The sequence below is a fragment of the Panicum virgatum genome, chromosome 2N (genome assembly GCF_016808335.1).
Source record: "Panicum virgatum strain AP13 chromosome 2N, P.virgatum_v5, whole genome shotgun sequence".
NCBI classification, from domain to species: domain Eukaryota; kingdom Viridiplantae; phylum Streptophyta; class Magnoliopsida; order Poales; family Poaceae; genus Panicum; species Panicum virgatum.
In genome coordinates this window covers 27669209-27696189 of record NC_053146.1, presented here as the reverse complement: position 1 = coordinate 27696189, position 26981 = coordinate 27669209, and the positions used below count along the sequence as shown (strand labels likewise).

At 41.9% G+C, this 26981-nt stretch overlaps 1 protein-coding gene and 1 long non-coding RNA gene across 2 annotated transcripts; one reads left to right on the top strand and one right to left on the bottom strand.

The window, feature by feature from the left end:
- Positions 1 to 944: 944 nt before the first annotated feature.
- On the top strand, positions 945 to 3289 carry LOC120660176. Its single transcript, XR_005669403.1, has 2 exons — positions 945 to 1538; positions 2053 to 3289. It is a non-coding gene; the product is annotated as an uncharacterized LOC120660176 (long non-coding RNA).
- A 508-nt stretch (positions 3290 to 3797) lies between these two features.
- On the bottom strand, positions 3798 to 25923 carry LOC120660175 (auxin transport protein BIG-like). Its single transcript, XM_039938573.1, has 14 exons — positions 25574 to 25923; positions 21832 to 21938; positions 21474 to 21639; positions 15374 to 21390; positions 14652 to 15260; positions 14369 to 14549; positions 13511 to 13745; positions 8853 to 13397; positions 8525 to 8747; positions 8008 to 8406; positions 7409 to 7552; positions 6201 to 7226; positions 5542 to 6045; positions 3798 to 4823 (listed from the first exon to the last, which is right to left on the bottom strand). The coding sequence occupies exons 1-14, from the start codon at positions 25785 to 25787 to the stop codon at positions 4011 to 4013; spliced, it is 15183 nt and encodes a 5060-aa protein (XP_039794507.1). The 5' UTR covers positions 25788 to 25923; the 3' UTR covers positions 3798 to 4010.
- Positions 25924 to 26981: the final 1058 nt, after the last annotated feature.

The following is a 26981-nucleotide window of genomic DNA, read 5'->3' as shown; positions in this document are numbered from 1 at the left end:
TTTTGTAGTTAATATTTAAATTTGGGACGCATATATTGAGGGTGAAATCCTATGGTGGTACTGTGGTACACCATTCGTGTATGACCAATTTTGTAATGAACAAAAGTTATCACTATGAAGGTGAAGGTCCTTTGTTCTAAAATTTTGGATACGCACGTTGAAGATAATCACTATGTGTGACATAGTGTAGATCTCGCAGTAATACTATGGTACTACCTTGTGGTTGGCCAATATGCAAAGTTTCAGAACATTATACACAATGAAGAGGTAATCACGTAAAACATTTGCATGAAATAATTTAAGCACTAGGAATTTAAAATATAAGTAAATGTGCTTAATTAAAAACACAAATGTAAATTGCATAGAATAAATTAAGCACTTAAAAACTTAAAGAATAAGTAAATGCGCTTAATTAAAGAAATGCAAAAATAAATTGTATGGAAAATAAATTCCATACAAAATAAATTGCATAAAAAATAAATGAAGTGGAATATATTGTTATCGGGAATGTCTGATGACAACACTTTGAACAATATAATCAACACCTTGATTACATGTTATTAGGAATTGCCGTGGGCAAACTCTTTAAACCATGTAACTGAAATTCATATAGAAATAGGAACTCGAATGTATGAATTTACTGTGGTAAACTCATCTATAGTACATTAGGAACTAGAATGTATGAATTTACTATGGTAAACTCATCTATAGTACATATTATGATACATCTTCTGTTGACATGTGGTCACAAATATATTTATTTACATGAGGTAAATATTGTGCATCATAATTATATTTACATCCGGTAAATATAGTACTTTATAGATCTGTTAAAACCTGAGGGCTAAAACAGAAATCTGCAGCAATATAGTCAATAATCCATTAGGACTATCATGCAATTTGCAGAAAATTGGTGGACTTTCGTGCAAAAGGCACAAATTCTATCCATCCAATCCACGAGAGACGGATGGTTTCCACGGAGGAAAACCGTTCGTCTTCTGGGCGTCACGGCCTCGCTGCCTGTACGTGCGGATGGATGGAGTCGTTGCCGACGCCGCTTGGCCTCGTCCGCGCCGTGCGGGCGCGGCGTGGATGCGCGCCGCGTGGGCCACCCTGCGCCAGGTGGGCCCGCCCAGCCGCGGAAGTCGGAGGGCCGCTCGGGAGCCGCAGGCGCGCGGTTGGGCGAGGAACTGCCCCTGCTGCTCATCGCGCGGAGGCCGTCGTGGAGCGCCGCCGGGTCGCGCATGGACGCCGGAGCCGTGCGCGAGGTCGTGCGCAGGCCACTTGGGACTTGGCGGACCGCGGGCGAGGCCACGTGAAGGCCGCTCCGTCGTGCGAGATCGTGGGACGCCGGATGCGTGTGGAGGGCCACCGCGGTCGTGCGAGCCGAAGCCGCGTGGACCGTCCGCGGTCGCGACGCAGGGTCGCATGAGGGTCGCCGAGGCACCTGGCCGCCGGTCGCCGATCCGAGGCCGGGCTGGGCGCTCGGGCTGGTGAAGGAGCGTGGACGCGTGGTTCTCATCCTCATCGGAGAAGAGGTAACCAGCAATTGAACAGATAGGGACGTTGGGAGCAATGCGATGTTTCGCCGTCCTTATCTTGAACCGATTGAATTTGAGTAGATCGATTGGCTTCTCCTAGATCGATGATTTATCGAACTAAGCTATTCTTTGAAGAAAAAGGTGGAGAGTAAGGTGCTGATAACGTATTAAAATATGAGCAAAACGAAATGATACAAGTGTTGTTGCAAAGAGCTACACTTTTCCATTGATTCTTTGTGTGTATATATATATATATGAGCCCCATCAATAAGGGGAATAAAGAAAGTCATAAACCACCCTTAATAGGGATAGTAAACACCTATTAAAGAGGGTGTAAAAGAGAGTAAATAGAGAATGAGAGCAACCTAAATATTTTGTAACAGAAGCAACGCGGCGATGGGGGGCCCTCTTCTTTTGCGTTGTGGCTGTTGGGGACAGGAAGATTTGGGTCCGTGACTCATTTGTATTGCATAACCTAAATGATGATATGGGTCTCTTGTTTGCATTGCAGCTGTTGGAGACAGTCGAAGCTTATGGCCTAGAGCACCGTCATGCAGGGCAGCAGGGGCATCTTGCTAGCTACAGTACGACACAAGATACTAAGGTCCTGTTTAGTTAAGCTGTTTAGTTAAGCGCCCGTTTAGTTCCCAAACCCAAAAATTTTTGGGTGTCACGTCGATCTTTGACCGGATGTCGGGAGGGCTTTTCGAACACTAATTAAAAAACTAATTTTAGAAGTCACTTGTAAACCGCGAGACGAATGTTTTGAGGCCTTTGACCGCATCGTTAGCACATGTGGGTTACTGTAGTACTTATGGCTAATCATGCCCTAATTAGGCTCAAAAGATTCGTCTCGTCGTGTACATCCAAACTATGTAATTAGTTTTGTTATTTAATTACATTTAGTGTTTCATACATGTGTTCAAAGGGGAGTTGAAAATTTTTGGGAACTAAACGGCTCCTAAAAAAACGGGAATCCTTGTTGTAGGACGTCCGATGAGATTAAAAAAACCGGACGCCTTCCACACCAGAACAGCGAATCGGACTTTGCCGGCACTCCACTCGCTGGCACTTTGCTCGCCGCTCGCAACCCACCACGCAGCAAAAATGCACGCCCGGGGTGAGATCCGTGCCGGCCCCCGCCGCCCTCATCACATGTGCATCCACGGCCTGCTCCACCCGGATCGTCCTGGACTCGTTCCGCTCGGATTTGATTTCGCTCGATTCGACGGGAGCTCTGGGGTGGCGGCGCACGAGGGCTCCTACGGGAGCTCCGAAACGGCAGCATGGCCACCCGACGGCAGTTAAAAGGTGCTGGATGGGGCGCACGCGGTGGGGGGCTGGGCCGCCGCTCCCCTGCACCTCCCCCCGCCCTGGCCGCTGTCCCGCGCTAGGGTAAGCCGCGCCGGCCGCCCGGAGGAGGGCGGTGGCCATGGCGGGCAATTCTTGAAGGTTGAAGATGAGCAAAAGCTGTGGCGGGCATAAGATGGTCATGGGGCAATATGTATCTTATAATATTGCAGTAGATATTTTGGAATGTTGCAAGTATTATAAATGAATGTTGCAAAATCAGATCTAGACGTTGCATTGTTGCAAGTGTTTAATCTGAATGTTGTGTCTTCAATAAGAAATTTAAATATCCCATGCAACATGAAACAGATATTGCGGCAGATTTTTTTCTCTTCATCAATGGATGGTTAATAATTTTTTTCAATAGTTTTTTGATGTTGCAAATGATGGTTTTCTATGTTGCAGATGTTTTTCTTGTATGTTGCAGCTGACCAACGGAGCGTCCGATGGGAAAAATTTCCATCGGACGTCTGGGACCCAAAAATTTTTTGCCTCCCCCTTGAACACATGTATGGAGTATTAAATATAATTAAAAAATAAAACTAATTGCACAATTTAGATGTACATAACGAGACGAATCTTTTGAGCCTAATTAGCATGATTAACCATAAAGTACTACAGTACCACATGTACTAATGATGCGATCAAAGACCTCAAAGATTCATCTCACGGTTTCCAAGTCAGTTTTTTAATTAGTGTCCGAAAATCTCTCCCGACATCTGGTCAAACATTCAATGTGACACCAAAAAATTTTCACTTCACCAACTAAACACACCCTATGTGGTACTAGTAGATAGGTGGCATCCTCGGTGGTTGATTGCTGCAACGGTGATACCATCTTCTCAAATGAGCCTACCGTAACATGTGCCCGTGACATATTTTAGCTACAGCTAAGGATGCCAAAACTGGAAACATCTGGGCTGAATGGAGCTAGCATAACGAGAATGTTGGCCGCCAAGACCAAGTACTAGATAGAGTACAGTTTTGAACCAGTTGATCTAACAAGGCTATAATGTTTACAGCTGGTGTTACTCATACAAAACAGCCAGGCACATGGTACATATATATATCAACACAACACATCGTGGAGCCTACGTTCCGTCGTTTCAATGCAATTGGTCAGCTCCTGCCAGCATGTATGGCCGCCTGGACAAAATCTTCACAACATGCGTGACCACTCGAGAATACATCCGTCAACGCTCCCATGACATCAAAGGCCTCCTGCAGATCATCGGACGAGGTCATGTCTTCCAGCCAGGAGAGCAGGTCCTTGGAAAGCCCCACCATCTCTTTCATGTTGCCCAGCTTCTCATTCATTTCGATCTCCCATTTCTCAAGGCTGCCACCGGAATCGCCTTTCTCACCCAACTTGGCCGTGCCAGATGATTTGCCCTTCTTGAAGAACTGTTGCAGCTGCTCGATCAAACCAGTGTATACCAGCATCGGCTGGATGATGGTAAATAGCTTCTTGTTCTCACTCGTATCAGAGGATGAACCTTCATCTGACCGAACTGCCAAGGAGGATGAGTCAGAGGACAGCTTGAGGGTCGACCGCCCGTGCTTATGTTGCATGCATGCATGGTAGATGCCCCTCTGCAGGAACGCAAGTCGGTGCTGGAGCCAGCTCTCATATGACTCTGATAGAAGGGAATAAACCATCATGAACTGTACGGTCTCCTCGGAGGAACCTGAACTACCACGGGATCCAGAGACCGATGCTGAATGCCGAATAGGAGATTCCGGTGTTGATGGAGAGCTGGACAAGTACATGGTGATAGCCTTGGCCATCGCATGACGTTGCTGGTTGGCACTTCCATCTGCAAGATGAGAAGCCATCTGGATCATGAATGGAAGAAACCGCGAGTTGCTTTCCCTTCCCCCACCTTTGCAATCCGTGCTGAAAGAAGCGCCTGTTGCAAACCGTGCCAGCATCTAGTGGTAAAAAAAGCACCATTTTATGAGATAAGTATAACAGGTAAATGATTCCCAAAATTACTTTCTATAATTCACAGCAGCATCTTCTGTACTATGTATGGTACTTTGAATTTTTTTTATGGATCATTGTACAGCTATCTGTCAACCAAAGTAACAGTTTGTACTTAGTCGAACAGAATGGCTTCCAAAACACCTTGACCACTACCTCTTGCAAATTTATAGTAGTTAAATTAATGATATAAAGGAACTTATTTATTAAGTTGAGTAACAAGAAACCATTGAAAATTTCTATGTGACATTATGATGAGTGTGGTCAGCGATTTATGAACTCATGGAGCATATTAGCATAGAATGGAACAGCACCAACATCGCTGATGTTAAAGGAAATACTTTTAGCATGTAAGATAAAAAGAACAAGAATGATTAATATTCTATCCAGCCTGGAAATAATCTTCAGAAACAAGGTTTCTATCCTTATATTGCAATGCAAACAAGGATTTCTCAGGGCAAAATAAAAAACATGACTCCGCATTTCATGGTATATTTCAACTTCTCAGCAAAGAGATTTCATACCTAGGCAAGAAGTTAAATAAAGCAAAATCTAGATAATAACAAAAATGCAATCCATACCAATTGAATTACAGTGAAATGTATGATTGAGAATTTTGCATTAGTTTTAGCACAAGAATGTGCAACCGGGGTCAGAATCACGTACCAGCACAATGTCATATGTCAACAATCGGAGACGACTCCCATCTGCTCGTCCGAGAGAATTCAATTGGTCCCAGTACTGATCAACACACCTAGTGTACTGCCCAAGAGGAACAGATGGCCCCCTCAATGGAAAGATACAATTACACAATGTCTCATTGTTTCGCAAGGTAGCACCATCCCATTCCTTTTTGGGATTCTTCAGTGCAGCATCAGCTCGTTTAGCTTCCTGATGGCATTGGTAGTGTATGATGTTGAAGTGACTAACAGTGGTGTAAACACAATCTCCACGGCCACTACCAGAACTTGTTGCCCCTAAGTTCACTCGTTTGCTGAATGCATAGACACCCAGCATGTCTGTTGGCCTTAAGGTATACCCTTCTCTACAGACCATACATGCTAAACCATCTTCCTCTTCTTCCACATCATCCAAACCTTCAATTGTAGGCTGAGATACAACAATACGTCTACCTCCATCGGAAGCAAATTCTTGTCGCATTCCCATTCCCTGAAATAAGGAAAAAGGCAGTGCCCATGAGCATGTGTATATATGTAGAATCCAGGGCCTAACAGTTACTGTTGGAAATATTAGCAAAACAAAACTTCAGAAAACAGGATCTATAATATCACAAACATAGCAGCTGATGAGACTACAAGAGTTACCTGAAGTAGCATCTCTCTTTTCATAAGAGCACGGCGACGCATCTCATCCCTTGTAGCATGTCGCAGCTCTTGAATCTTCTCTCCTAGGAAGCCGTCACCGTTATTTTCTTTGTTAGCCAGTGTATCCAAAAGATTTTCTGCTCTTGCACCAATTTCATTTTCACCAGGCACCCCTTCCAAAGCATGAAGCAGTGGTAGTATGCCTTCTTCATCAATGCACTTCTGTGTAGGCAGATGGCCCTTGGCCAGTCCCTTCAACATTGACAGAATGGGGGGAATAGATGGAAGCTTCAAGCCAGATGTCCATTCTGCACTTGTTCTAAAGCCAGTCTGTCCTGGAGAAGCAAAGCTTTGCTTCACATGCTCAACAGCAGCTTTTGTAATGCCCTTCTCCAGAATAATCTCTTTTAGCCTCTCACCACACGAACTAGTCTTGAGTGACTCAGAGACACGAACAAAGTTGTCGACGGCAGATCGCTGCGTCGACACCTTTTGGCTTATACTTTCATCTTTTGGATTCTCCTCATGTTGCTTCTGCAACTGATCAAATTCAGTCCAGTCCCTAAGGTAGGGCTCAAAATGTTGAATAAGAGCTTCCATAGCTGCAGGTTCCCCATAGGTTAAGTAAGGCAGGATCCTTGCCACCATTTCCTCATTCCTTTGTTGCTTATTGGATTTTTTGGCACCTGAAGGATGACATAGTCTCTCCAAAAACATTAGAACAATTTTCCTGGCTTCTTCACCAGCACCAGCCTCCTCATTAGTAGTTGTAAACACACTTTGGGCAATGCTTATGTCACTCTCATTAGCTTCCATGGTAAGACTTTCTACAATTAGTAGAATACCTTCAGCTGGTTCCATTGCATCAGCAGAAAATGCACGTCTAGCTGTCTCAAGCAGTAAACCCAAAGCACCAAGACGTAATAAGGCACATCTATTTTCACGGATTTTGCAACAATACTTCAGAAGGTTAAGAACAGAAGCCAACTCTTCTTGATTAGATCTGAACTCATCATCACGCAGACTCTGACAAAAATAATAAGAACAATGCAAAATAAGTCAATCTCAAGCCTCATTAAAAAGATTGGAACACAAAAATTCACATAATTTCTTTCAAACGCATATTAATAGCTGTGGAATCGATCAATCTACCTCTGGAGGGAGAGGGATGAAGATAACCAACTCAATGTAAGCTTAAAACAGCATACCTGAATCATGCTCAAAATAATCTCAAGGCCTCCGCATTCCCTAACAGCGCCTGCTATAGCAAACTCAATTTCAGGATCCTGTGATTCCTCCCTTTCTTCTTCCAGTTCTTTAATCATAGGCTCAGTAGCTTCACCATCTAAACCCTGGTCAGAAAATAAACATGTCATATTAACATACATTGAAATGATGTAAACAAAATCAGAATGTCTAAGAATACGTCAGGATATCTCTGAAAGTCCTAACACAAAGAAACAAAGAATCACATCATGCACAGTTGCTATTAAAAGAAATAAGAACACTCTCCAGATTAGTTCATTATTGTACAACAATTGCATTTTACAAGAAAAGTAGTATCTGAATTTTAGGCGTACGTATGCAGTACCCACAAGAAATCAAGGTTTTATGATATTAAAAGGGGGCATATCATAGAACCACATAAATATACTAGCAAATAAACTGTCATAGCAGTTCCGGCAACTTAGCTTGTTTGTGGCTAATGAGCAGTTCTTATAAAGAAGCGTCAAGATCCCTTACCACTAAGTGAGTGCCAATATAAAATGAAAAACTGAAGCAAAGAAAAAAAAATCTTGACCCTAACCTGTAGTCTGTAGGTCACTGTCATTGGCAGGCAATCTCTGCGGGATGAAGCAGCAGTTGGTGAGCTGGCGTTTGACAAAGCATGTTGAGTTTGACCGTGGTGCTTCCTCCATACTTGCTCATAGACTTGGGAAATGCTCAGATCAAGTGAGATTATATTTCCACCAACCAATAATTCCATACCATAATCATCCTCCAAAAGTCCAATCAGATCAAGCTGGTTACATATTTTGTTTTTCACATCTCTCATTAGAGGACCAACATCCACACTGGAGTATGGATTCTTTGTCATAGAACCCCTGATGAACTCTTCTTGAGTATGTGCCTTGTTCAGTATCAGAAGATAAACAGGCTCTGGTTTAACTGGGCAAATCAGATTGCAGAGTTGCTCCAATATGAACTGCAAAAGAAAACTCCAGTAAATGAGCAGGGCAAGAATAAGTTACAGTTTATGTTCAGAAGAGTTGCTACCATACTATAAGCACAATATCAAAATAAACGAAAACTCTGTGCTCTACCAAAGATGTCCGTCTCTTTTTTTCCTTCACATGCTTCTGCAATCCAGAGATGCAAGCACGAATAAATTGACGTTTGTTTTCAGTACTCTCAACGAGCAACCTATCAAGAAGGTCTTTCAAAAGACAATTACAGTCATTAATTAACTTTGTCTTTTGCACAACAAGCCCACGGATCACCAGAAAAGCTTCCAGGACCTCAGATAGTAACCTATCGCTCATGAACCTGTAGTATGAGGGGGGAAACAGTAAGGGCATCAAAAAGCAACAAGATGCATTGGTAGCTTATGTGCAAACAAAGAAGCTTATTCAGGACCATAAACAGCTTTACCTTGCTCTGATATTGGGAATTTCAAGAAATTTGTTCAGGAGCTCAACAAGCTTATGAAGAATGAACCCTTGTGATATATCAATGCTTAGGCTTCTCTCCTGTGATTCAACATTGGACACTTCTTTTGTTATCAAAGAACATAATGTTGTCAAACAACCACGAACGGTTAGAAAAAGACGTGAAGCCTCTGCATCAATCATGGTCCCAAGTAACTCAAAGTACTCTGCTGCACTTTCCCCAGCTGAGAGTGTTCGAGGAAGTAAAGACACGAGCAAGTTCAATAACTGAAACTGTCTGGGAGAGTTTGATGGGCATAGCAAGCTTATCAGAGTGCATATCTCAGATCTTATCGACTGGGAACAAGAACTTAAAATCAAGTCTGATACCCAGGAACCCAGGGCGAATTTCGAGAAGTCACTCTTACTCAACTTTCGGCATGCACGACGTTTCCATCGGAGTCCATATTTGAGAACCAGATAGTCAGACTTGTGTGAATCATGACGTGTCTTCTGAATAGATCCTTTCACTGCCTGTGATACTTTGTATTGCCTCCGAACGAAATCTAAATATGATGCACCACTCTCCCACTCAGAGTAGCTCAGAAGTGGAATATCCTTGCCTCTTCGAGTTCCATCGTGAAATTTTCCAGATATATCTGATTGAATCTTAGCACTGGGGTTATTAGTGGTTGTATTACCAGTTGTATCATCATTCTTAGATTGCACAGTTAAGCTAGATATTCCCAAGCCTAACTCCTTGTCCCCACCATCTGATTTTGGAGGCGTGCAAGCCTGAGAAATTATTCTCAAACAAGGAAGAATAATATGTTCAGAAATCGCAGGATGTTTTGCTCCAACCTTAATAGAAGAGAACAACAGTTGAAAGGCCACACGGAGTCTTGCCTCCCAAAACTCATCTACAAGACCACATGTCTCTGATAGCAGCAGTAACTCTTCTCGTGTTGATTGTGCAATGTCCATGGAACGATGATGCTCAAGACAATACATCACCTTTTTCTGAATCAAGTTGTTCAATTCCTGAACTGCATCTGCATCACTTTCAGAGAAAGACGATAGCACAGCCCTAGCAAGAGTGCGTGCTGTCCTAGGGCCCTGATGAATGTTGTTTTCAAATAACTCCGACAAAATTCTAGCACTTACAAGTTGCTTCCTGCAGTTTGCATGTTTGGACAGCACTTGTAATAACTCCAAGCATTGTGTAACAAACATTGTACTACACCCATAGCAACTACTTGGAGACCTTGGTATTGAAAAAGCTGGTAATGCATTGGTATCAATAGTATTTTTCTGGTGCAGGTATGTCATTAGAACACGACGTAGCCCTTGTAAAGTCTGAACACTTTTGCTAACAGAATCAAAAGCTGCTTTGCATTTTTCACCATACAGAACACCAAGAAGTGCAATCTTACGATTTACCTTGCATGTGGGCCCAGGCAAGGACACCATCATCTGCTGGACAGCATCTTTCTGCTGCGAGTCAATCTCCTGTTCACCTATGCTTGACACAAGTTTAATGAGAGGCTTTTTAAATCCCATCAGCTGCTGGTACCGCCTATGAGCATTTTCTGACTCTGACTCAATTGCTGTCAATCCTTTTCTCATGTCATCATCATTTTCCATGTTGTCAAATAAAAAACTGGATTTTGCCATGAAGTGAAATTCAAAACGACCATATTTACTGTATCCACACTCATTGCAAAGGAAAGAGTCAAGGTTTTCATAATTAATATTTCTACACTGCCGACACTGATATGCATTTTCATGGCAGTTACTACATATGCCATGCTTATCAGTGACAGACCTGCTACACCGTGGGCATTGCAATGACTCAAGGGAAGAAGCTTGGAGATTTTCATAAAACGAATCGAGCTCAATCATAAAATTGCATGCTGTGATTGGGATGGGGAATTCAACTTTCAGCTCGGTTTGATTACATGTAAGATGACAGCTCTTAGCACGCTTCCAAAGAGTCCAATTATTTTTTAGTTCTGACAAGTCAGTCACAGGCCTGTTGTTGTAATACAGATTGAGTACTTTGACAGACTTAGACTTACGAGCATCATAAACATTCATTGTAACTGATTGTATGGTAAAGCTTCCAGTGCATTTTATTATTATTCTATTGTCCGTAAATTTGGTCTCGGACTTGAGGGTTTCGAGCTTCATCCTTGAATACGGAACATCTGGGCAGCTGCAGGTAACACAAGGCTCACTCTCTAAGTAATAGCCATCAAACTCCACTAAGCAACTCAGTGTGTTGTAAATATGGGAATTTGGATGATTTGCCAATAGCTCATTCTGAGAATGGAGCGTTTGAAAAATGCAGCTTACTACCTCAGGTGTCAAACACTTATTCACATGTTCAGAGTCATTCTGCTTTGCACTGGAGTCATTCACTTTCCCGAGTAAACAGGTCATAAGGTCAGTGTACTCAACAATATTTTGCCCATACATGGGAAGATGTTTCACCTTCTGCAGAAGAATTGTTAGCATCGTCTCCCTAAGTGGGTTTTTTGCATGGTACCACACTCCAAATAGAACACATTTAGCCTCATGGCGGACACCTGCTGAGTTCCACTCTAGCAAGAATATGTCGATAAACCGCTTCAACATGTCACCTTTATCATTGAACATTTCGACAGCCTGTTCCATGTCCATGCATGATTTTTCTGAGGAACCTTCAGAACCATCATCGCCCTTCCACTTCTTTTTCGAATCTGAAGACTGCGAGCTAGTTCTTGTAGAACTTCCTAGATCAGCACTCTCTGGTTTTTGAACATTATGATTTGCATCTTTTCCTGAATAGAAAGCCAAATTTAGAAGTTTGAGAGTCTGAATAATACACTCCTCGCTGAAATGGTAAAAGTTGTCCACAAGAAACGGAAGAAGATCCGTGTGCTTCAAGCAGAACTTTTGCCAATTTTTTGGCCTTGCTGCAGCCACATCACAAAGAATAGACAAACATTTTATGAGCTTCACACTTCTCTCATAAGGCACAGGATTTCGGAAACCTCCAGACTTGTTTATGATTTTATGAAGTTTCTTGACTTCGTGGGAATATTGCCATGAATCCCTCACACTATAATAGTGAGTCTTGCTGCCGCATAAATGAAGGAAGAGCCTCCTTGCATATCTCCGAACAAATGAAGTATGAGGATTGCTAATATAGCTGCAAAGCACATCTTGATATCCATCCAACTTTAGATCCTTGGTGTTGGGAACCTTGTGGCTTCTATCCTTCTCAGAAGACTTTTCCTTTTCTGGTCGAACCATGCTATATACAAGCCGGAAAGTACTCTCCAACAACAATTTGTAGTAGTCCATGAACAGATCAGTTGGATGAGATTTAGCATATGAATCAGAAAAGAAGGGTGAGAAGTTTCCAGCTGGTAGCTCTCTCCTAATTGTCAACAGGAATCCGCAGCCTGAACCAGAAGAACCAGCTTCACCATTTATGGATGACGACTTGAAAGTATGAACAAGTTGCTGCAGAATATCCATAAGATAATTCAAAAATGACTGCTGCCTAAGGGCAGAACAGGCACGAACTAACTGAGAAGCAAACTCATTTTTATCCTGGTCACCACCAGCTGATGGAAGAGCTATTGTGGTTGATGCCGGAACCTGAACAGGACCTTTCTCTGTCAAATCAGAGTTCCCACTTGACCTTGAATGATAACTATCACTCCCAGGCTGATGCCAGTTACGGAACATAAGTGTGAAGAACATAAAAACAAGGATTGAAACTTCTCCAAAAGTGCATCGTGTTTTGGCAGGGAATGGTTTGTTTATGTTGATTTCATCCATGAGCCACTTCACAAATTTTTCCAAATCCAATTTTTCTGGTTTTGAGCTATCCATGAAAGGACCACCAACTGCAGATGAAAGCCTGTAGAATAACTGCATTAAAGGTATGGCTCGAGTACCAGCTGTGGTCCCCATCCAGCCTCTAAGCTCTTCAATTAGATGGCTAAGTAGCAGGGAGTTAATGGCACGTTTTGAAGCAGAAATTGAAACAGTTGTTTGGTCTGTAATAGTCTCAGGGAAGTCTGCAGACTCACTTGAATCGAAAACATGAACTGATGATGGGGAGGTCTGAACACTTCTATCAGCAGGAGCATGAAGCACACCAGAATCCGTTAGCTCATCAATAGAGAAATGGATTTCATTGCCTTCACCTCCAAATGTATCAAGTTCAATTGGTATTGCTGACATGGGATGCTCTTTTGAATGGGGTGCTGGTAGGCGATCTGCATCAATTATCTCATAGCAAGTTTCACATAGGTCAAAATCTGGACATATGTTACAGTGCCACCTTTGCCTAAGTATTGGAACAGTGGAGCAGCCATCACAACAGTATTGCACTGATGATGCTGCAGGATCTTCTTCAATCATAACATGAGCATTTCCACTGCTGGAACTTATAGCAGCACTCTGTTTCACTTGGTTTTCAGGAGCATCATCATTGGCTATCATTGTCTGCTTCGGGAAAGGGACTTGGAGAAATCGGGATGAAATGGCCAAACTGAAAACCAGTAATAAAAAGCAATTGAGAAAATGGTAGAAAAAATAAAAGGAAAACTAGCATATAAATAGTGGCACCCCAATTGACTGATAAACAATAGAAGAGAAGATCACCTGCTAGAAGTCTGTACTGCTTCATATGGTGCAAAGAGTAGCTTTTTCAGTAGAGCAACTGCAGGCCCCACTGAAACTCCAGATTTTTCATTGGAATGCAGAGCCAGGCATTCAGCATAGCTATAAATAAATTCCACACAGGGTACAACAAGACTATTTATTGTCTGTGTGTCCGGTCTGTCTAAATCTAATATACCCCAGAAAACCTGCATAAGACCGTCGACTACTTCTGTACCTGCAAAATATGCAGTTATTACTATAAAAACTTGTAGGTTGGGAGAATATTTTAAATTAGCAACTGTGCTTCACATTTCAGAGCTAAATAATTGTATTCTATGGTCAAATTTGTGAATACAAATGTAGGTTGGAGAGTCAAGTTGACGAACATCAAAACAGCAGCAGCAGCAGCAGCAGCAGAATAATTGATGTAATATTTTGCAGTTGCATATGGTTCAAACTGCAAAAGTACTCTAGTTCACACATACTAACCAATAAGAATACCCTTATGATTCATCTAGCCTACCTTCCTGTGAGAGTTAACTTAGCATGCAGGTTATGTCCACAATAGAAACAAAGCAGGCAAATATAAGTACAGCAAAAAGAAGAAAAATAATGGACAGATTGACAAATATCACTACACTCTAACATGTTGTTTGATGTGCATCAAGGGCCCACATGAATGCAACCTTTGCAATTATGCTGATTGGTGGAAGCACAATAATATCTGTTCCTTGAGTCAAGATGCAAAAGGTGAGACAAACCAACAGCCAGTCAGCAATTGAACATCAAATCCTTCTAAAAGACAACATGTAGTCAAGTGGTACATTTGGTTAAACAAGTCAGAAGTATAATTAATACCATGAGTTTCAAGAAAGGTGGCCAGGTTTGATTTCCTGTGCAACGCAACTTTGGAAACTGTATGGATCTGGGCTATAAATTCTTTTATCACCCAGCTAGATGCAGCACCTCCAACACCAATTCTTGAAGTTATTGCTGGGAGTGATTTTATTACACCAAGAAGGCGCATTGTGTCCTTAACCTGTACAAACATAAGCCAAAGGTTTAACCAAAAAATAGTAGAGCAGAAGGAAAACATTTACAAAAAATGTTAAGATCAGTAGATAACGAAAATTGGTATTACTTGATAGTATATGTCCTTTTGGAACACAGCCTGAAGGACCCGGCATGCGGCAGAGTGTAACAGAGGTTCCCTGTCACTTTGAAAGATGGTTTCCAATAAAGCTCTGCATTTTAGATTATTAACTTCCATGCCTACATCAACCATGTCAGTAAAGCAGCTTGGTCGACATATCAGGTATATGCGTGAGAGAATCCTAAGGGCATCTGCCAAAACTTGCTCTTGGATAGGAGCAGCAGGCACGATTTGGGGCCTCTTTCCTGATCTTCCACCAGTAGAACTACTACCAAGTGCTTCCATATCAAGCGCAGCATCCAGTTTCTCTTTCCATCCAAATTCATCTTTAGCTCGCCCATAAGCTTCAATGGAATCTATCCTAGGTATAGATGAACCATCGAACGTCCGCCCAACAGAAATTGTGAATTCTTCATCTGCCAAAAGTGATTCAGCAGTAGTAAATGGAATGTCGTACCATGATCTCATTCCTTCATCCAGCTTAACGACTCTATGAAAAATTGTGATCTCAGAAGGAATGTTGCTAACGGATGTATTGCCCACATGGATGCGGCAACCCACCATGACTATATCTGGGTTAGGATTTGAAATCGTCACCTACAACACGCACACAAAAAAAAGGAGTGCATATAAGTCATTCAACATTAATTGGTTTAGGTACACTGCATGGTTGGAAGAAAAAACACTATGAACATAGCAGAACATCCTACCTTGAAACCAGCAGATGTCAGACTCTCTAAATACCCATCATCTGAGGTTAATCTTTGCTTAATGCTTTCAGAATCGCCACTCTTGGTTGTTTCACTATTAAATTTAACATCAGATGTAATGCAAGTTGTCTTCTCAAAGAAATCAAGTGGAAATTCTGGTTTTATGCCAGTGTAAGCTCTACTGCTGAGGATGCTGCTGCCCAACTTCTTTGTTTGCTCTGCTGCAAGGATTGTCAAACTGTCACCTCCACTAGATGTGTCAGAGTAAATATGAAGGCTGCCATCATCATACAAAATAAGAAAATGTGTTTTTTCTTTGGCTAAAGGCTTATAGGCAGCAACACCAACCACTGAGGAATTTGTACCAGTACTGTGCCTCATGTTTTGTGCAACTAATTCATGAGGACCCAATGACACCGCAAAAGGAGCATTTGATTTAGATTTTGATAGGCAGGTAAGTATTCCACTGCCAGCTACAAGCTCTCTCCAACGGTAGAGCCCAGCTGGCTTGGATTTACCATCATGATCTTCCTCACATATATATGACAACTCCGTTATCAATGAAGAATCTCCATTCAAGCGCCCCATGAAGGTTGTACCATCTTGATGAGATACAAACAGAAGCCTGTAGGTTGGTGAGAAGTACAATGACAAACCTTTATGCATGGATACAGCATCTTCAACCAAGACTGTTTCAGCCAATACTTTTGCACCAACGTCACCCTCCAATATAACATTCAGCCTATACAGAAGGCCCCCTTCAGAAAGAACAAGCAGCACCAATTTCCCCATTGAGGAGGGGACAAGGGTTGCATCAACTATTATATCATCGGCTACAGTAAAATAATGCATGGGGCTGATGTTGTCCTTTGAGAGATCATATATCTTCACAAACAAATTTGTTATTATGATGAGTTGAACTTGAGAACCTGGAACCCATTCCACATGACGAATGTATGCTCCTTGCAGCGCAAGTTCTATGGCAAGGCGATCAGTTACTTCACCACGACTATTTAATGTTAGCACTTGGCAGTCCTCATATCCAGCAACTGCGAGGTAATGGTCGACCAACGGGTTGAAAACTAAATGGACGATTTCAAAGCGAACAATGTTCCTGGAGAGGGGTTTCACATTGGTTTTGTCTGCTGTAATAGGTGACGCAGTAGGCTGTCCAATAATTTGTCCCACGTCAAATATAGCAACTTTGTCACCTTCTCCTACAGCAAGCTTACCTCGATTGCTGATACTGAGCAGTAATTTAGAAAGAGAACCATTAGCAAGATGTGACTTAAGCTCCCTAGAATTTGGATAATCAACTTTTAACTTCAGGTCCAGTGATCCACTTTTAAAAGCTTTCTTTAATTGGAAGATGTCAGAGGAATGTGACACCAGCACATCACCTCCTAACAAAACCTTTCTGTCTTTCGAAAGATTCAACTCCCTTCGGCTAAGTACATTAGGCAGCAACTTTCTGCAGATTTCAAGCACCCTAACCTCAATATCCAGATTTTTAAGAAATAAAGGAAGGCAATTGCTGAATTCATTAGGCACAGATAGCTTCATGGAATTATCAGCATCAATAGAGATATCTTCTTCAAAATCAGAACCACTATCTGCAACCTGCTCCACATCCTCATGATAAGCCAGTATGGGGTGGAAGCTGCTAGCAGCAGCTGGAGCTACAGTGGTGCTCCCAGTAAATTTCCGAGGTTTCAAACACTGACAGCTGCTTCCTCTCACCCCTCCGGCCCCGCAGTCACAAAAGAAACGGCTTGATCTTGAGTAAACAACACGATGCCCTCGATGACACACCTTGGCACAAACAGAACAACAGCCTTTGGAAACTGTCAAGTCACACGTATAGCAGAAGTACCAATGCTGTTCCATGAAATTACTGCCACTGGAAGTAAATGTGCACACTTTTGATGCTAGAGCTCTATCACTGTCTCCATCATCTTCCTCATCTCTATCGATGCTCCCTAAATCCCCATCAGATGTACCATCATCTTCATCTTCCTCACCAGAGCTAGCATCACAATCTACAGCAGGACTACTAACTTGATTTGTGCAAATAACAAGATTTTCCGAATTTTTCAACTGCTTTGGGATCAGAGATCCTGATCCAAAACTGCTGCCAGAAGTTTTTGATGAAAGTCTCTTAAGGGCACTTCTATTTAGTCCAGTATCGCCGAATACTGCCTCCAGAAAAGAAAACAGAAATTTTAAAGTGTGCAGCTTACCCTCATCCTCAACCATTGCCTCCATTAGTATCAGAGTCTTTTCAAACAAGTGCTTGAAGTGTGATTCCTCACTTGATAGTTGAACAAGAAAATGGAAATATGCTTTAGCAGTCTGGAGGTCATGTGACAAAAATGCTCTATCAAGTAACAGTAGCATGGAGTTGAAAAGGTGATGTTGAAGTTCTTTGGCCAATGTTTCAGGTGGACATATCAGATGTGTAAAAAATTCCACTGCCAGTTCTCGGGTTGCAGGACCAGCAGTGCCATTTGTGCTTTCAACTTTTACAGAAGGCCCCAATATTATGAATTGTAACCACGATGAAAAGCAGGGCACGTCCATTCCAATAAATTTGTTTTGCAACTTCTGCTTAAGACCAGGACAATAACCATTGCCCAGTATATCAGTCAATAAGTACAGAATCTTCAAATTAACCTGCTCAGATTTGCAATCCAAAACATCAAGAAAGACCGACATATCAGCATGCTCAGATGCAAAAATACGGCTTGCTCCTTCAGGAGCTCCTTTTGTATCACCAAGGAAGAATTTAAACACCTCTCTTTTAGATCGAAGGTCTTCCACTAGATCAACAACTGTAGAAACTAAAATCTCTTTCACCTTGCTATCCATGCTTTCATTCGAGTTTATGCCAGCCAAGAATCCTTCTAGCTGCTTCAGAACAAACAGTTCACTGTATTTAACAAGATCATCCCTATTGTTAATTAGACCCATAAATATATGATCACACTCTCCATGAACAGGTCTGAATATTTGATCTGATCTAACAGTCATCACCATACTAAGCAGTTTGGAAATAACACCCTCATCAACTCTGTCTGTGCCTCCTGGTTGTGCGACCTTTATATAACCATTAAGGGTTTGAACGATCTCATTTATCACCAGAATGCAAGAAAGGAGAGCACTGTTGCTAGAAGTGTAAGCTGATGGAAATCCATGCAACAAGAACTTCAGGAAGAAACAATTTTTCTGCACTTCAGCTAGCTTTGTGGTGACTCCATTTATCCTTGATGAAAGCTTACATATGGGTTCCAGCATTTCCAAATATGAACCAGATCTTTCAAAAAGGTGGTGCTTGGATTTGTCAAAGACAGAATGCTTGAGCAGCAGGGGAGGGTAATAATTATCCAAGGAAGGCCTTCCACTGTCAAGAAATGACAGATATGCTTTCTTAAAAGTATGAAGATAGGTCTCCAAAAGAGATGATAAGATATCCAAACAGTGTCCACAGTTCTTGGTTATGTATGTAGATAAACTATTCCCACGAGTTAACATCTCCTCACCATGGACCTCATGTTTTATATGTGAATCCACCTCAGTTTCTGCACCTCTCTGCTGCCTCTGAAGATCCGCATTAATGAGAGAGAGAATAAAAGAAAGCCATGTCCCTTTCCTTAGGAAATCCCAACTCTCCAGCTTATTTAAACCTATATCAGAGTGCAACGACTTTAGGAGTTTAAATATTAATGCAGGTTGATCAACACCCACATGAGATGAAGCACCATCGCTGATACTTAGAGCAAATGTTAGGAAGACATTGACATCATCAAGGTCAGGTTTCAAGTAATGATCATTAAGAATAGAATCATTGCCATGACACCCTATAACAGATAAAGTACTCCAGCAAATCAAAAATATATATCTTTCCACAATGAGATCATCAGCAACTTCAGCACTCATACCACTCCAAGAATTAAGGATTTGTGACATAGTTGCACTCAAATCAGCCATGTTCAAGCCCAAAGTTTCAACAGCAGCCTTGTCAAAATAGAATTCAGCATGACCTGGAGTGACATCAATTAACTGAGGGAGCAAGTCACTGGTTACAGCACTCTTTTTGACTGAAACATCAAGCATTTCCTCCATAACAACAGTGGCAAGGGATGGCAAGTAATCACTCATGGAACGCAACTGGCCTTGATTCAACTGGATATCCCTCAGTCTGGATCTTAGTCTCGTAAACAACCATGATGGGTGTGTTAACGGGTACAGCAACATATGTCGCAGGACAAGAAGAAGTCTTGATAGGAGCAATGCCCATCTAGTCAGTCCAGCCACAGCAACTCCAGACGGAGGCTGCTTCAGTTTCTCTAGGGAGGAGAGTACAATTTTGACTAAATCAACCTTTCCTGACTCTGTTGTTAAATGGAATGCTGCCAAAAGAATTTCCAGATGAAAAGCACAAGGGAGACTTGCGCAGAAATCACTAGCATTTAATGAGCTGGATGATGTATCATTTGCCTTCTCCAAAAGATAAGTAACACACTGAACAAAAATCTTTCTTCCCAGACTAAATCCTGAGTTTGCTGTGTAAGTCATAGCATGCGCAACTAGAGCAAGTGCATAGTGGTTATAGGTGTACCTACCGTTGTCAACATTGAATACTTTCTCCACGAGGTCCTCCCTTAAAGAAGCAGAACATTCATCACAAACAAGAAACGTTTGTAGGAGCTCAAAACAAGCAGCATTGATGTGCAGCAATTTATTTTCAGAACGCATTGTATTTCCAGTACTGCTTTCGTCAGGGAAACAAGCTTGACACTTCAGTATTGAAAGAAATTGGTCTAGATGACAGGTGTCGAATTTTCTGCAAGCATCCATATATATAGCCCTGGACCATTCAGGAGAGAATATGGATGTTCTCATAAAGCATATCAGATCAGCAGCTAGCTGAATAGGCCCCTGCTGGCTGTTTGATGGATCGCTCCCTAGAGATGTTGGCTGCTCAACACTTTCAGTTATTCCTGCAGGACGTACTTCAGCAAAAAGATTCCCAAAAAGTGCTTCATCCTCATGACTTGCCACAGATTCCAATTCTGAAACAACAGGTTGGTTTGTGCAACTCAGCTGTGGCTTCTCATTTGTCACCGATTTCACTCCTTCTTCATGGAGGAAAAAAGTCAGATGAACTAAACCATTCAACCATTGTTCTCCTGATGGGAAGATAAATTGTAGATACTCCTCACATGTATATTTCTTCAGCAATGATACCTCCTCTGAACGGACATGACAAGACAGATCATTTTTCTCATGATTGAATGAATATAAAAAGGTATCTTTGTCAGGTTTGTCCCTGTCAACACGTCTTGTACATTGTTTGGTATCTTTAAGAAGTTTCAGCACAAATTGAACAACACGAGGAGAGTAAGCTAAAGGAGGCACCAAGCAAGTACCAGATTTTTCATATCTCCATATATTAGGACTGAAGATTTCCAACATGGATGAAAGTATGCATACTTGAACTGTACAACAGATGTTGCTGTTGCAAACGATAATTTGCATTAGCTGTAGAAATTCTTCAAGTATCTGCAACAAGATAGTGCCAACACCATCTACAGAGAAGACTCTGTCATGATTTGAGAACTTGAACTTTAGTCTGAACAAGGCTGGAAGGCTATCGGTGCATCTTGCTACTGAGAATAACAGCATGGCATCAGAAGCATCAGGAGGAAACTCCATAGTGAGACCACAAACTAACTTCAAAATTCTTTGGGTGAAAAACAACCTCAAATCAATGTTTACATCTTCATCCATTTCCAAAGCAGGAGACTGGCAAAGCTTCTGCACTAGTGTAAGAAGGCGTGGTATACAACATAAGTGAACAACCGCAAAATGCTGCGCTAATGGCACCATGCTATTTGGAGATACCACACAACATGATTTGGTATTCTCCGAAATAATGTAATCTCGCTGCAAGTATTCTGGTAATAAGGCCAAACGAAATCGTTTAAGATCATCTCCACTTTTCGAGCAGTTGAATCCTGGTAATAGAGATAACAGATAAGTCATCAAATGCACATGAAACATTGAATCTTTTCGCATGGCTAATGCCCCAGGAGTTTACCTTTTAGATAGCAGAAATATTTCTCTTGTGGGCTCAAGCGCTTAGCTTCAACTTGGACAAATGTCCAATGCTCAATGATGTCATTTATAATGCTGGGTTCCAAAGAGCATGCCTTATTGTGAGTACCTTTAAGCAGCACAAATTCCACAAAACAGGCAACTTCATTCTGCAAATATGCAAACAAATTAACAAATACATAATGCTACAAGAAGCACAACCAAGATGGAAACAAAATGTACAACATATCAAATTATTTTTAATATAACATCTTTTAAATTTTGATAGGTCAGAAAATCAGAATGAAAAACCCACCGACCCACACACCAAATTAAAATCAAGTCAAGCCAAGAAAACTTACCAGTAAGCCAAAGTCATCACAAGCGTATGATGATTTTTCTAGATGCAACAGACAGAATTCCAAAGATCTCTCAACAATCTCCACAACTGTTGGCTCCACTTGTTCCACTGATAACAAACGAAAAAAAAATCAAATCCTAACTTCCTAGCCATATCCCTTTTATGTTTTAGCAACACCAGACCTTCTAATGGTTAACGGGAAAGATAGGAAACAGCAGAAAGGGGGGCCATAATATTGGAGAAGATATATTGCTTATTAACTGTCAAGTGTAAATTAGTACTCCAATCATCATAGGCAAGAAATTGATAAAGATTTCTTAGAAAAACAACTTTACATCAAATGCATGGCTGGTTCTACCATTTTTTTTAATTCAATGCATGCATCAAGAAAGAGTTGAAGCTTCAGTGCTTTCAGTGTCATCCAGGAGGTCACTATGTTAATATGGGCATGCTTAATATCAGAGTGATATGGCATGCAATAGAAATTGCTTCCTAGTATCTCAAGGGAGTGCATTAAGATCTCCATAAGCCACCCTCCACCTTGAGAACCCATATCTGATATATCTATTTACAGAACCAACTTATATTTTTCGCATCAGCCAATAAGGTGATTTGAACTGCTAGGGGAGTCCACTGACACAACATAAAAAAAAAAATCCACTGTCTAAGATCAGAGTAAATCTTAAATGCAACACAGAAAACAAAAACAAGACCTCCAGAAGCAGCAAGATATTCTACACTGAAGAGCACCAAACTAAGAAGGCCTATCCATATGCTCAAATAAGATACAGGACAACAACACCAACATAGCCTTTTTTCCCAAGCAAGTTGGGGTAGGCTAAAGGTGAAACCCAAAAGAAACAAAGGTCATGGTTCAGGCACATTAATAGCTAGTCTCCAAGCGCTCCTATCCAAATCCATCTCTTTAAAATACTCCAATCCTTAAGGTCTCTCTTAACCGATTCATCCCAAGTCAGTTTAGGTTTACCTCCACCCCTCTTTACATTATCGACCCGCTCTAGAACCCCACTAGAGCACCAGCGCCTCAGGAGGCCTCCGTTGGACATGTCCAAACCATCTCAACCGATGTTGGGTAAGTTTCTCCTCAATTGGTGCCACCCCGACCCTATCCCGAATAGCTTCGTTCTAGACTCTATCCCTCCTTGTGTGCCCGCAAAACCACTGCAACAACCACATCTCTGCTACACTCAGTTGCTGGACATATCGCCTTTTTGTAGGCCAACATTCAGCACCGTATAACATCACCGGGCGAATTGCTGCCCAATAGAACTTTCCTTTTAGCTTTTGTGGCACCCTCCTATTACAAAGGACGCCAGAAGCTTGACGCCATTTCAACCAGCCAGCTGAAATTCTATGCCTAACATTTTCATCAATGTTGCCATCTTTTTGTAGCACAGATCCTAAATACCGAAAAGTATCCTTCTCATTTCAAAAAAAAAAGAGAAAGTATACTTTTGGGCCACCACTTGACCATCTAGACTAACGTCTCCCCCTCATACCTAGTCGCGCTGAAATCACACATCATGTACTTGGTCTTGGTCCTACTAAGTCTGAACCCTTTCGACTCTAACGTACGTCTCGACAGCTCTAACTTCCTATTTAAGCCCTACCCAACTCTCATCAACTAGCACCGCATCATCAGCAAAGAGCATACACCAAAGGATATCATCTTGTATGTCCCTTGTGACGTCATCCATCACTAAAGCAAATAAATAAGGGCTCATTGCTAAACCCCTGGTGTAGGCCTATGTTAATAGGAAAGTCAGTCAGTGGTGTCGCCATCACATGTCCGGACAAACATCATCGCATCCTTGTACATATCCTTGATGAGGGTAATGTACTTAGTTAGGACTTTATGATTTTCCAAGGCTCACCACATGACATTTCTCGGTACTTTGTCATACGCCTTCTCGAGGTCAATAAAGACCATGTGCAAGTCCTTCTTTAGCTCCCTATCTCTCTCCATCGTCGTATTAAGTAAATCACCTCCATGGTCGACCTTCCAAGCATGAACCCAAATTGGTTTTGGGTCACACTTGTCACTCTTCTGTGACCCAAAACCAGTTTGGGTTCAAAATAAGATACAGGAATGCAATAAATAAGCATTTCTTCCTCAGGACGGGCGGAGAAGTATCTAAAACACAAAAACCCTCACTAAAGGATAATCTAACAGAAAGAGAATGAAAACCACAAAGGAAACAAGGCACAGCTTAGCAAGGGCTCACTCAGAGGCTTAAAAAAAATGCCAAAACGGTGTTGGGAAAGTTCTCTCCTAATCAGATAAATGGATGACTGCAAATGTTTGATAGACTAGATTTTTGTAGACGAGCGAGATAACAATCTTTTAATCAAAGCAAAACTATCTCTTAAGGTACTGCAAGGAACTTAACTCAACCAACAAGGAAACTAATAAAAGGTTGGCTCATTCCTATAAATTACAAACAAAATGAAAGCCAAATCTAGAATTGATAGTATCATTCTGAAATCAAACAGCAACCAGACAATTACAGATTTTAATCGGAACAAGTAAATAGGCAGTGTGCATGTTCAGGGAACACCCACTCATATATGATTTATACATAATCTTATGTCTGCAGTGTTCCAAAATATAAACACCTAGCTCCATATTTGGCAAGAAATGTGAATCACAAATCACCATTGCATCAACTTGTACCAGATTATTAAGATCAGAAAAGAAAATATGTAGCCAATCCCAATTCCCCAAAGACTACCAATCACTGTATCATGCAATTCGGACACAATACTACTGAGAATAGATACTGGCAACAATGCAGCAACCAGTCTAATACTAGACAAAACAAAACAACGATATATCATTAGCCAGAGGGATTATAGTATAGAGAAGCAGTGAACCCAATAACCCAATCCATGCATGAATTTGAAGTGAAAATGTGCATATAAAATTTTCAGGTGACTAAAACTATCTCAACCGAGTCATAATTACAAAAAGACTCACAAAAACGCACAGAGAAGTCACAACATTAATGATCTCGTGGCAAGAAGAGTAACCATGGTAGGAACAAGCAAACCTGTAAACCTAATATCATACAAACATCTGAACGGAATGCAGAAGTGGAGCAAAGCCTAAAATATGAAACAGGAAACATGTTCAGGATGGCTCAACCTTCCTGTCCAACAATTTGAGACTGGCACTGCCGCTTGATGCAATAACTAAGTAAACAAAAGGCTGAGCTACAAGGGAAACATCTCAAAAAAATTGCATATATAGATCAACGATCCAGTACATGTCCGAGTTGTAAACTAAGATTTTGCCAAACTATGGAGTACAAAACACCTGATGCTGTCAAATTTGCTCCAGAAGCATGAGCACGGCTACTTGAACCAGGTGATGGGACATGGAAGATGGAACTATGGAAGCTATCACTGCAACATTAACCAGTCAAACGGATGATTCTTTGCCATATCCATAACCGTCCCCGAAGCCAAACTACTGCCCCGAGCGAAGTCAATACCTATCTTACCCTCTGGCAAGCATAAGCAACCTTCGGATCACACAACAACAGCCAGCAGCTGTCTCAAAAAAAAAACCAACAACAACAGCCCGCAGCAGCAGCGAATCTAGCACCCCTAGGCCCTAACTTACAGATACAAGATCGCAACCCGCGATAGTAGAGCAACGCTAACACGCATGGCCCATAGGGGCCATCCAAGACGGGAGAGGCGGGATCGGAGGAGCTCACCTGAGGCGGGGAGGACTGCGGACACGACAGCCCGGGCGGCAGCAAAGACAGCGTGGGCGGCGGCTGGGTCAGTCGGCGGACCGGCTGCGAGGGCATCCGCAAGGGTCTCGAGCCCCGGGCGTGCCGCAGGCGAGCAGAGGCGGCGCGCCGGCGGGTCCCGCTCCGTGGAGGAGGCGAGGTGGTCGAGCATCGCCGAGATCTCCGCCGCCGCCATGGCGAGGGATCTCCGATAGGCGGCGGCCCCTAGAGAGAGAGGAGAGCGGTCGTCGGATCGATCGGATGAGGAGGGAGGGTTTTGGGCTACTTGTGTTGTCGTTTTTAGAGAGAAGAAGAAGAGAGAGAATAGGGGAAGGGAGGGAGGAGAGATGGGCGTGGGGAAGAAGGCGATGCTCCGAGTGGCTTTATTATTTTATTATTTTTTAGTTTCATCTTTCTTTTAGAATAGGGATGAATTTTTAATATTCAACTTTTTTAATACTATTTTAAAAATAATTCATCCAATTTTTATTTGTGCGACAAATTTATCCCGCCGCGCCACCACATAGTATGATATCACTGCTACACTGGCACGTTCGGCTAGTTTGGCTCGGACCGGGGCCGGATTTGTCGTGCCAATGCAATAAGCCTACCGCGCCAACAAGCCACTTAACTGTGCCCCTCCCTCCTTTCTCCTTGAAACCCTTGCCTGACCCCGCCGCCTCCAGCGCCACCCATCATCGCCGCCTTCAGAGCTGATTTGGGGTGGTTAAAGCAGGGAAATCATCCCCTCCCTCCAAGGAAGGTATCAAAAAAAATCATTGTTTTACTATATCATTTCTTTGATTTGAGGATGTGTAAGTGACCTAGAGCTAGGATAAAAAAATATTGAAGTAGATGGTGATTTGTTTGCATGAGATATTTGGTTTAGACGTAGTATTCGTACTGCCTGCGAATTTAACGTGTAAACTTAATTGCATATATACATGTAGTTGACATAGTATTTGTACAATGGGTTGTTTTATTTGATGATTTGAATAGATCTAGGGTATTATTGGCTCTTCAGATACTTTTGATGTATCGCCCCTATTGTTGATGGTTGTTAAAGATCTATTTTGATCGTTCAATTCTGCACAAAATTAAAGCATCAAGTGTTCAAGTATATGTAAATTGCCCATCTTTCCCCATCAGTTTAAGATTTTGGGTTGAATTAGTTGGTGCATGCTACCCAATATAGTATCAAATCCAAAGGTATGGAGTTCGAAACCTGGTGGGCGCAATTAAATAAAATAATTACAATTGACTCATAATTTCCATGTTTGAGGTCTGAGGGAGCCTGTACGTGAGGGGGAGTTTAAAGTATAAGTGAATTGTCCACATCTTCCCATCAACTTAAGCTTTTGGGTTGAATTGGTGGAGTAAGGGAGGAATA

Coding starts and splice junctions, on each gene's coding strand:
- LOC120660175 (XM_039938573.1), bottom strand. CDS start 25,787: ATGGCGGCGGCGGAGATCTCGGCGATGCTCGACCACCTCGCCTCCTCC. Junction 21,939..25,573: donor CGCAGTCCTCCCCGCCTCAG/GTGAGCTCCTCC, acceptor GTTTGTTATCAG/TGGAACAAGTGGAGCCAACA. Junction 13,746..14,368: donor CACCTTTCTTGAAACTCATG/GTATTAATTATA, acceptor CATATTTTGCAG/GTACAGAAGTAGTCGACGGT.